The sequence below is a fragment of the Bufo gargarizans genome, chromosome 5 (genome assembly GCF_014858855.1).
Source record: "Bufo gargarizans isolate SCDJY-AF-19 chromosome 5, ASM1485885v1, whole genome shotgun sequence".
Classification (NCBI taxonomy): Eukaryota; Metazoa; Chordata; class Amphibia; order Anura; family Bufonidae; genus Bufo; species Bufo gargarizans.
The window spans coordinates 421,686,074-421,698,437 of record NC_058084.1 but is presented as its reverse complement, the minus strand read 5'-3'; the positions used below and the strand labels follow the sequence as shown (position 1 = coordinate 421,698,437).

At 41.7% G+C, this 12,364-nt stretch overlaps 1 protein-coding gene across 6 annotated transcripts in view; it reads left to right on the top strand.

The window, feature by feature from the left end:
* The window catches only part of DIP2C (disco interacting protein 2 homolog C), a 420,623-nt gene that overhangs the window by 390,993 nt on the left and 17,266 nt on the right, over nucleotides 1-12,364 (top strand). For 5 of the 6 annotated variants that reach the window (XM_044292962.1, XM_044292959.1, XM_044292961.1 and 2 more), the window contains one exon: nucleotides 8,634-8,695. In XM_044292962.1, the coding sequence (XP_044148897.1) occupies nucleotides 8,634-8,695 (62 nt within the window). Of the gene's footprint in view, nucleotides 1-530; nucleotides 561-8,633; nucleotides 8,696-12,364 lie in introns of all 6 variants that reach the window. The other variant, XM_044292963.1, reaches the window with a different exon arrangement.

The window sequence follows — 12,364 nt, the reverse complement described above, 5'->3', positions numbered from 1 at the left end:
ATGGAGACTCCAATACTAGACACAACCCATGGACAGACGTGATACTAGAAGAAAGCAGCCATGTTTCTCTAGTCCTGGACAACCCCTTTAAGACCAGTCGCCTTGGTCTGAGTTGAATCCATGCACATATGTTACCATTGTCCTGCTTGTATGCACCAGCATTGTGCTGCGATGTCTCAGGTACGTGTCAGACATTAAATGCTGCTTTGGCATCAACTGTTCATAACTGTCTCTACTGAACTTGTAACATCTCATCTTTTAGTTGTTTAAACTTTTAACAGATTTTTTTTTTCTTTTGTTATTTTGTAACTGTTTTTGTTTCATTTTAAAAAAAGGCTTCTATATTTGACATTTGTTTTTTTTTGTTTTTTTTTTTGTTTTTCCTTTTACTCCCCGCTTCTGGCATTTTCCTTACATCCCTGTGTTCTTATATCTGTTTGACTTTTGTGTGTTACCTCCTTCCTTTAATTTTCTTCACCTATTCCTTACTGTACCTTCACTCACCCCCTTTGCAATCCCTGCTGATATAGCCGCACAGGCTGGGGAAACTGACTGAGCAGGTATGGGATTTTTACGTTCACTGAAAACCCATCTGTAAGCTTCCTTTACTAGACCATAATAGGGAATAGGATGAGTCTGGACTCATGGATTAAAGGGACACATTTGTGACAGGTGTCTATAACTTATTTTATATATTAGTCTAGATATATATCTGTGTTGTACTGATATAGGTTACCACTAGAGATGAGTGAATTTCTTAAAAGTTCGATTCGACTGATTCTCCGAATTTCACAAAAAAATGCGCTTCGTGACAAATTAATTTGTCACAAACCACATTTTTTTGTAAGTAGCTGGTGCAATGACAGGAAGCTGCGATAGCGCCACCCCCGATATTGTACGCCTCAGATGCCTCGTTCATACATGATCACAGCATCTGAGTGTAAAATTAACAATAACAAAATAAATTCAATCAAACTTACCTCCTCAATTTGCTCGCGACGGGCCGGCCGCCACCGCCATCTTGCTTGAAGATCTCGTCGGAAATCCTGTGCGGCGCGAGATTACGTCATAACGCCAGCTGGCGTGGTGACGTATGACGTCGCCGTGATGTGGTAATCTCGCACCACACCGGATTTCCGCCGAGATCTTCAAGCAAGATGGAGGCTGGCGGCCCATCGCAAGCAAATGTAGCAGGTTAGTTAGAATTTTTTAGTTTTATATACTATTTCAGGTTAAATCGATTAGCTGACACGAAGCACGAGGAAATTCGGCTTCTAGGCGAATCGAATTTATCCTGAAATTCGGATCAAATTTCACTTCCTGGGATTCGATTTGCTCATCTCTAGTTACCACAAAAGTCATATGAGGTTTGAAAGTAGAACTGTTACGTGATTCAAATTGCTTTCTTGTATGTTCACTGTTGTAACTAATTTGTTTTATTTGTGCATCTAAAATAGCAAATGAAGCAACTTTACAAATAGTCTGAATTAATAATAATCTACTATTTTGTGTCTACAGCACCTATGCAGCTCTATGTCTCTCCATGGATACACACTATAGACACACCCTGTGTAATCAGATCACGTCTTAGTAAGGCCTCTTGCACACAAACATTGTGCATCCGTTCCGTGCATTGGGGGGCGCAATTTGCGGTCCCCAATGCACGGGCAACGTCCATGCGGCGGCTGAGACGGATCGAGACCCATTCAACTTGAATGGGTCCGTGATTCGTCCATACTGCAAAAAAATAGGACAAGTTCAATTTTTTTGTGGCTCTAGTGTTCCAATAAAACCATCATTTCATCCCGCAAAAATCATACCCTACCCAAGGTAATCGCCCCCAAACTGAAAAAATTTGGTCTCTCAGACTATGGAAACACTAAAACATGATTTTTTTTTGCTTCCAAAAAGAAATCATTGTGTAAAACTTACATAAATAAAAAAAAAAGTATACATATTAGGTATCGCCGCATCCGTGACAACCTGGTCTATAAAAATATCACATGATCTAACCTGTCAGATGACTGTGCCAAAACAGCTATTTCTTGTTATCTTTCCTCACAAAAAGTGTAATATAGAGCAACCAAAAATCATATGTACCCTAAACTAGTACCAACAATACTGCCACCCTATCCTGTAGTTTCTAAAATGGGGGCACTTTTTTGAGTTTCTACTCTAGGGGTGCATGAGGGGGGCTTCAAATGGTGTCAAAAAAACAGTCCAGCAAAATCTGCCTCTCTTTTCCATTAATTCTTGTGGAACACCTAAAGGGTTAACAAAGTTTGTAAAAATCAGTTTTGAATACCTTGAGGGGTGTAGTTTATAGAATGGGGTCATTTTTGGGTGGTTTCTATTATGTAAGCGTCGCAAAGTGACTTCAGACCTGAACTGGTCCCTAAAAATTGGGTTTTTGAAAATTCCAAGATTTGCTTCTAAACGTCTAAGCCTTGTAACATCCCCCAAAAAAAAAAATCATTCCCAAAATTATCCAAACATGAAGTATACATATGGGGAATGTAAAGTAATAACTATTTTTGGAGTTATTACTATGTATTATAGAAGTAGAGAAATTGAAACTTGGAAATTTGCAATTTTTTTAAAAACAATTTGGTAAATTTGGTATTGTTTTTGCAAATAAAAATTATTTTTTTACTTCATTTTACCAGTGTCATGAAGTACAATATGTGACGAAAAAACTATCTCAGAATGGCCTGGATAAGTCAAAGCGTTTTAAAGTGACACTGGTCAGATTTGCAAAAAATGGCCGGGTCTTTAAGGTGAAATAGGGCTGAGTCCTTAGGGGTTAAGCAAAATTGACTGCAAAAAAGGACGAAGTTAAAGAGACAAGATAGGATAGATATATAGAACATTCACATATAATTTGTTAATAAGTAATACAAAAATTTGACCTTTAATACTGTTTGCAAAATTGCTTTTTTTTTTTTTTTTTTCTTTAAATGCATTTTAGGGCTCTTTCACACTTGCGTTGTCCGGATCCGGCGTGTACTCCACTTGCCGAATTACACGCCGGATCCGGAAAAACGCAAGTGAACTGAAAGCATTTGAAGACGTCTTCAAAATGCGTTCAGTGTTACTATGGCAGCCAGGACGCTATTAAAGTCCTGGTTGCCATAGTAGGAGCGGGGAGCGGGGGAGCGGTATACTTACAGTCCGCGCGGCTCCCGGGGCGCTCCAGAGTGACGTCAGAGCGCCCTATGCGCATGGATGACGTGCCATGCGATCACGTCATCCATGCGCGTGGGGCGCCCTGACGTCACTCTGGAGCGCCCTGGGAGCCGCACGGATGGTAAGTATACTGCCCCCCGCTCCCCACTACACTTTACCATGGCTGCCAGGACTTTAGCGTCCCGGCAGCCATGGTAACCATTCAGAAAAAGCTAAACGTTGGATCCGGCAATGCGCCGAAACGACGTTTAGCTTAAGGCCGGATCCGGATCAATGCCTTTCAATGGGCATTAATTCCGGATCCAGCCTTGCGGCAAGTGTTCAGGATTTTTGGCCGGAGCAAAAACTGCAGCATGCTGCGGTATTTTCTCAGACCAAAAAACTTTCCGGTCCGGAACTGAAGACATCCTGATGCATCCTGAACGGATTTCTCTCCATTCAGAATGCATTAGGATAAAACTGATCAGGATTCTTCCGGCATAGAGCCCCGACGACGGAACTCTATGCCGGAAGAAAAGAACGCAAGTGTGAAAGAGCCATTAACAATATAAAAAATGGTTGCATAGGTGGACACAGTTTTTAAAGGGGTTATCTTAAGAATAGGCCATCAATTTAAGATTGGTGAGGGTCTAACTGTTGGCCCTCTGCTGATCAGCTGTTTGAAGGGGTTGCGATGTTTGTATGTAAACAGTGAAGGTTAGGGCCACAGCTCCTATAAACAGCTGAACAACTTGGGTACCGAGAGAGCCTGTTCTACAGATTAAAGGCTATATACACCATTGGGGGCATTTTTTTTATTAGTGATTGTACTCATTATGAGCTAAAAATATTTTTTTTTTATTGCTATTTATTAAAAATGTGGAGCCCTTTGTACAAAGCTGAGATGCTCTACAAGCAGAATCTGAATTTTCTCTCTGCTCTGGGCTGAAGGGCTCCTCATCTCTAATCTCTGTCCATATAAACACTCATTATAGCTCAATACTTATCTTACTGATAGGAATGTGACTTAAATAAGTGTTTTATGACCTCTTAGTAATTTAGAGATAGGGCCATTAGATGACCAGCACCCAGCACCCTTGCCTCTCCTTCCTTTACAAGCCCTTCATTCTTCTTCTTGATTAACAGGGACAGGTGAGATGACTATGTAGGAAGAAGAAGATGGTGGGATTGGCAGAGGAAGCAGGAAGAGCAAGAGTGCATAGAGTGGCTTGGGCCTGCCCTCGGGGCACTTAGCTGCTCATTTGCATGTGGATTAAAAGACCTTCAGGCAGTGATGCCTATTTTAACAACAAATTTCATGGTGACAGATTCCCTTTTAGTGTTAATTTTTATTTATTTTATCCAGTTATATAGCGCTGACATATTCCACAGTGCTTTACAGATATCAGCATCAAGCTGTCCCCAAATTGGGCTCACAATCTAAGTTCCCTATCAGTATATCTTTGGAGTGTAGGAGGAAACCCACGCAAACATGAGGAGAACATAAAATGTCCATGCAGATGTTGTCCTTGGTTGGAGACAACCTCTGTGATCACCGGTGGCAAACAGCTGACTGGGGACATTTGCTGTCACCTATTGATTTCCCCTGCAGCAGACGTTGCAGGGCTATATGTAGTGTTACACGTTGGCAGTTTAGATGAATGGCCGTCCAATGTCCATGAAATGCATGGCTGCACGAGTCCGCCAAAGTGAGAGCAGCTTTCAGCTTTGGCTCAAAGTGGGGGTCCTTGTTACAAACTGGTTGAGAAAGGTATCCCAGACGTCCCAATCATTTGTACCTCGTGAGCTGCATTTGATTTTGAGTGGTGGCCCATGTTTAACTCAAAATGGAGTAGAGACACCATAGAATTGGCACTAGCCTAGTGCGCAGGCGCGGGATCTGGCAGAGGGACAGGGAGGATTGCGGAGGCGGCGCTGAGCTGTAAAAGGCGGCGCTGAAGACAGGGAAGGCAGCGCTGAAAACAGGAAAGGCAGCGCTGGGCACCGGACGGCGAGGGGTGCGGCCGGGCACCTTGTATTAACGGACCTCCCCTTGGGCACCTTAAGTAAGTGAGTGACAGGTTATAAAAAACAGTTTTTTGGGCAAATAGAGCCACAGTGAGGTTTAATAAGGCCAGCTTAGGATTCTTCTTATTAGTCTGGTCATGAGCATATGTTTAGGTTAGAGGGGTTAAATCTGATGACAGAATCCCTTTAAACCAGCCAGACCGACACTGTTTGGAGGTTAGGATGGTACAGGACGACTTATTTTATCTGATCTAACATCACAGCTTGACATTTTAGCATTTATAATTAAATCTGCTTTATGTATAAAATATTTTTTTGTCCATGATTTTAAAGTGGTTTTCTAGCAGTAGAATATTAATGACCTACACTCAGGATAGGTCATCAATATCTGATTCGTGGGGAGTCCAGCTCCTGGCTCATACGGTCACTTGGCTTATGTGAATGGGTCTGAGCTGCAATACCAAGCTGAGCTGCAATACCAAGCGCAGCCACTATACAATGTATGGCGCTGTACTTGGTTAGCTACGAGGCCATGGTGCTTACTGGAGGCCTCTTCAAACAGCTGAACGGTGGAGGTACCAGGTGTCCGACCCCCACTGATCAGATATTGGTGTCCTATCCTGAGAATAGATCATCAGTATTCTAAACCCGAAAAATCCCTTTAACTTGCCTTTGGTAATTGCGCAGAAGCTAAACATTAAAATGCTTTTTTACAGTTAACTTTGATGATACACAGAAAGTAATGTCCACATTTTATTTCTTTCTTTGTGGAAGCCATCTTGTTTCTCACATTGTAGTCTGTCTTCTTGACAGGGACATGGTAAACTGTGTAGTGCTGCCTTTATATATATTTTTATTTTTTAAGAGTCTCAAGAAAATATCTCTGCATGTGTCTGTGCTCTTCCTTATGATTGTATAATTACCGATATACTGGATCGGTGCTTCAATTAAACTTAAAATGGTTCCCCTGTGGTTGCAGATGAACTGTATAATTGACAGGAACATTATCAGATTTTTTTTAGATACTTAATAGGTTTAGATGCCCCAAAATTCTGTAGATGAACAGTGTAAGTTACAGTTCTTCCCTCTGCCTTGGGGAAAAATAAATAATCTTTATTATTGCAGAGATCTTCCACCTGTTTTGAGATAAGCCTTTAATATTACCTCCATGTATAGCTCCCCTTCTTTGACCATCACAGGTGTTGTGCCATAATCCTTTGGCCTCTTGGTTGTGGTTTGGGTATCATTAGTGTCGACCATTTTTTGTTTAAAGGGATTGTGCAACTTCAGTGTTTTTGTAACAGACCTCAGAGTGGGGGGACCCATGGTGGTGCTCATACTTACCTGGTCCCTGCCACTGGGTTTCGGCTCCATTGCTCCACTGCCAACTCTGCAGGTCCTGGATCTCTCATAATCAATGTCCTGTTGGTGGAGGTCAAATGACCGTTGCAACCAATCACTGGCCACAGAGGTAACCTGTCACCCATTCGGTACACCGCTGGGTCATGTGCTTCATGATTGACAGATCACCGCTGCAGCAGTCACGTGACCTCTATCAACAGGGTGTTGATTCCGAGTGACTCAGGACCACCGGAGGTGGCAATAGATTGGGAACCCAGTAGCGGGGACCAGGTAAGTATGATAATCACCGCGGGTCTGGCCACCCTGAGAGGTCTGTTCATAAGAAAAAAGGTTGTTCAAAAGAAACAGCAGGTGGAGCTATGCTAACATTATTTTTTTGTGGGATAAGCCCTTTAAGAGCCACATTTAAGTAGAATGAATGGTGATCAGCTAAATTAAAGGAATTGTATCAACACAATCCCTTGTCAAAAATACACATTAAGTCTCAACCTGCTCAGCCGTTGCAAGGGTTATGTGGTATTATGTGGTGCCTGTAAAAACGTACATAGTGGCTAAACAGTGAACAAGTGGATAATTCCAGTAATAATGTAACGTCATAGATGCAAAATAGTATTTGCAGCTGCCAAAAGATGGGAAGTCAAGGGTCCCGAGAACCACGTGTGCCTCTTAGACAATGGTGGAGGGGCCATGAATGTAGATAAAGTGTGACGCATGACATTTTGGTGTAAGAAGGTGTCATCTACACAGGAGATACCTATACCACAAACACATTACTGAACTGATCAGTCTCCATTTTTGGGATTTACTGTTCTCCAGATAGTTTCTAATCAAGTACAGATTATAATTTCTAGAAAGTGTGATTGATCATGAATGCATCATGCGCTTATATCACAACCGTGCCTGAGCATAAGGTTGAATTAGTTCTTGCCTTGTTTGTGTTGTGCATTACTGGCTGCATTTTCCCTAAAAACTCAGCCTGTGTTTGTTCTGCTGCCCCCTGCTGAGTGATATGGTGCTGTTATTTCGTTAATGCTTTTATGTTGCAGCAATTCTTAATAATTCAATATCTCAGTTATAATATGGCTGTATATTTTCCCTTTTCCCTTTACTTTTTTCAGTTTCTGCCTTAGGCCTCCTGCACGCGAACGTATATGTGCTCCGTTCCGTGCATTGGGGACTGCAATTTGCGGTCCCCGAAGCACAGAGAACGTTCGTGCGGCCTCCGGGTCTGTGATCCGCCCGTTCCGCAAAAAGATAGAGCAAGTTCTATCTTTTTGCGGAACAGAAGTACAGAACGAAACCCCACTCCGTAGTGCTTCAGTAGGGTTCCGTTCCGCACCGTTCCAGATTTGCGGACCCATTCAAGTCAATGGGTCCACATCCGTGATGCAGAATGCACACGGAACGGTGCCCGTGTATTGTGAATCCGCATATGCGGTCCGCAATACGGCAATGGGAGATCTACGTTCATGTGCAGGAGGCCTGGCGTGATATTTTTTATCCTGTTTTATTCTGTTGCTATACCTCACCTTTACGTATCTAGCATTGGCTTCATTACAACTGATCTTTTGATGCGATCACGTTTGACTTGTTTTCTTCTTTCTTTTTGTTCTGGCTACTTCTTAGTTATGTAGGTTACTGGGAAAGCTGGGTGACGGACAATAGATAGATTTATGTATTAGGCTACTTTCACATCTGCGTTTTTGTTGGATCCGGCAAGGGATCAGCAAAAACGCATCCGGTCAATAATACAACCGTCTGCGTCCGTTCAGAATGGATCTGGTTGTATTATCTCCAAAATGACCAGCACTAAAACCATTGTAAGTCAATGGGCGGTGGAATCAATTTTTTTTTGTGTCCGAGAAAATGGATCCGGCACCGTTGACTCCTCAGCCGGATCTCAAAACTGGAAAGAAAAGATGTGAGAGTAGCATTAAAAAAAAGATGTTCTCTTGCTACATTGGAGTTATTATACCTAAGGATATTAGGTGAACATGCAACCCATTGTATACAATTATTACAGCTTTATGTTTTATTTAGCACACTTTAAATATTTCTTATCACTTACTGTATTGCAGGGAACATCCGGACCAGATCCAACAACTGTGTATGTGGATATGAGAGCATTACGACATGACCGGTATGTGAGCAACTTTCCTAAAGAAACATCCTTTTTAAGCCGGGGCTGCACACACATTGTTTTGTGACTTCTCATTTCAGCAAAGCCTCGCTTCTGCTCCACTAACAGAATACTACCCACGCTACGCAGTGGCGATATTCTATAGTCGGCACAGGACAGATGCATTATTTATACATGGCTACAATTAAAATATTAAAAGATGAACACTTCATAAACCACCAAAAGGGCCTTGAAGTCCCTATGGTTGTTCACATCATGACAAGATAAAAACATCAAAATGAAAGCATGGTGATTCATTAATGTTATGGCTCAGGGGACGTTTTATTAAAAAAAATTAAAATAGTATCTCCGCTTGCCATTTTTTTTTTAGATAGATTTTAAACAAACTGCTATTTACATGAGCAAGATCCAAATCTTTCTTCCTTAGCCCCATAACAGTCACATTAAAATTGAAGAAACCACCTGAAAAATGTCCCAGCGGTCATAACCTTGTAATTGTTTTCAGTGTGGCTGTATATAGACCTTGAATGTTGTGGGACAAGTTGCAGCTCGTATAAGAACCACTTTGGAGTACCTATATTGTATTAAATAACATATTGGGGGGTTTTGGAGTAATGAGATAAAAACACAGCAATTTCAACATTGTTTTGGGGATTTATTCGTAACATGAAGGGTTAATGTCTAAATCCATGCAGGGACAGGAGGAAGGTCTGTGATCCTCCTCCACGATGCCTGCTCATCCTACTCCTGCCCACTTCCTTTTCTCTTCCACACAGACTGAAGTGAGAGGTGCAAGTACAGTACATGAGGCTCTTACTTCAACCTCCTTTACTTCAGGCTAGATTGTGGATAGAGCCACGTTCTTGGCCTTGTTTTCACCCAGCTCTAGCTGTATTCTAGCCTGAAAATGAGCCCTCAATAGCTCCCCCTCCCCCTGCAGCCACTCAGAGCTGGACTCTGCTTTCTTCTTTGAGCTTGGACTGATCAGTGGGCGGAGGGAAGGGGGGGGGGATAAAGGCTTTGGGCACCTTGTGCAAATTTTTTATTTTTTTGTTGTTGATTTATTTATTTTTATTCTTAAATGCAAACTAATGTTAAACCTAAAATTTAACTTTTATTGTCATCAGGCAAACTCTGTGTATGATACAAATAAATACACACAAATTAAATATCACTGGTCTTGTAAAAAGGATCTGGTAGTCGGCTGCATAAAGTGTAGAATGTGTAGTAGAGCATAACAGGGCACTCACCCGGGAGTAAAAATCTTCTTGCTTTATTGCCTTCTGCGGGTTACATAAACATGGACATGAACATCTAGGGGACGGCAGTTTCGTGCCTGCACTTTGTCAGTTTGAGTTTCATCTTTCTTACAGCCTTAAATAAATCAATTTATTTAAGATATTTGGTAATAAAAATCAAGAAACCCTGGAAACAAGACCAGTAGGGGAAAGAAAGGTAAAAATAGGCCCGCTAGTGTTCAGTGCGAACACACACTTCTCGCATGAGGACCGGTTATTGTTATGTGAATTGATAGAAATACCCGCTGAACATGTTGCAAATAAGGAGGTTAAGGAAATATCTTTTTTAGTAGGTAGAAAATCTACTGTGAATCCCCCCTTGTCTCCTGGCTCACCACTTGATATTTTTATATAATGGTTATGGAGGATATACAGGCCCAAATATATCCAATGGCGGGCTGTAATCTAAATGAAGGTGAGAAAAAGGCATTGAAATGGTTAACCTCCCAGTTTGGGGGTCATGGTTCCGCCAGAGTGCAGGGACTGCGATGGGGACAACAAGATTTATGATATAAGGAATCCATATGTACAATATATCAAGTTATATCTGAGAAACCCCCCATCAGGGGACCTATCACATATCCAGTAAGGCCTCGGGGCTCACATGGACTGTAGTGGCAGCATGCACCAGGGAAGCTGCTCACCACTGCTAGGTCCCCTGAGCAGATGCCAGCAGAGATGAGGAGTAGACAGGAACTCTTGGCACTGAAGTTGGATACTTCATGTATATTTGTTTGTATTAAAAGTGTCATGGGGTTTTAACCGATGACAATGAAGGTTAAACTTTAGGTTTGACATATTCTGTGTCATATTTGTACTTTATATAAACTGTCTGAATCGGTTATTTTCTAAATGCAAACTTAAAGGGGTTGTATCACGTCAGCAAATGGCATTTATCATGTAGAGAAAGTTCATACAAGGCACTTACTAAGGTAATGTGATTGTCCATATTTTCTCCTTGGCTGGCTTGATTCATGTTTCCATCATACTATACACTTCTCATTTCCATGGTTCCATGGAAATGAATCAAGCCAACAATGGAAGCAAGATGGACAATCACAATACATTAGTAAGTGCACTTTTGTCCCCATTGACATGAATCTTTCTGCATCTGGGGGATGGACCCTTAGGCCTAGTTCACACGAACGTATGGCTTTTATAGTTTTTTGCGGTCCGTTTTTCACGGATCCGTTGTTCCGTTTTTGAGTTCCGTTGTGTTTCCGTTTCCGTTCCGTTGTTCCGTTCCGTTTTTCCGTATGCCATGTACAGTTTACAGTAATTACATAGGAAAAATTGGGCTGGCCATAACATTTTCAATAGATGGTTCAGAAAAAACGGAACGGAAACGGAAGACATACGGATGCATTTCCGTATGTGTTCCGTTTTTTTTTGCGGATCCATTGACTTGAATGGAGCCACGACCCGTGATTTACGGCCAAATATAGGACAAGCTCTATCTTTCAACGGAACGGAAAAACGGAAACGGAAGGCATACGGAACACATTCCGTTTTTTTTGCGGAACCATTGAAATGAATGGTTCCGTATACGGACCGTATACGGAACACAAAAAAACGGCCCGTACACCCGCAAAAAAAACGTTCGTGTGAACTAGGCCTTAGACTTTGGTCAAATCCTGTTTTTGGCTACATGAGAGGCGTATGTTGGGAGTGTATACCTCTGATGTGTCCATAGGCCTCATGCACCAAATGTACGCCAAGAGTGTCCTTTTCCTTATGCAGGGCCCTATGCAGAGGGACACAGTTAATAAAATGTTTTTTTGTCGTTTTTTTTGTCCATTCAGAGTCCATGGCTGACATTTTTGCCTATACAGTGGCATATGTCAAAGGTATATATGGAGAAATACTCCCTATGTATTGTATACAAATTTCTCAACTCATCGCGTTATCTTGATACAAAAGCAATTGACGGTGTTTGCTTAATGCATTTAGTTTAGATAACACATCTCAGAAAGCATGTGTGTTAACTCTACTACATCTGTACCTATAACATAGCCAAGTTGTCACCAGTATCTCAGAGATAGCAGCAAGGAGGGGGAGGAAGTTGGACCCAGCAGATCAGAGTGTGGAGAGGAGATAATATGGGCTGTTTGCAGAAATCAGGACTGAGAAAAGAGATGTAGAGCGGCCTGGATAGTTGAGGAAACAGACAATGTTGTTCATTTAGCTATTTTTGTAACTCGCATAGACTATCTCTTTCAAGCTCTTCTCCCAGTTCAAATGAGTATGAATATTCCATTCTTATGGCCAGTGGATGTTTTATCTATTGAACATTTTATTGGCGGGAAAGCCCACAGTCCAATATGTTTATGTGCAATTCTATTTAATGCCATGTGCATTACCCCATTTCTAC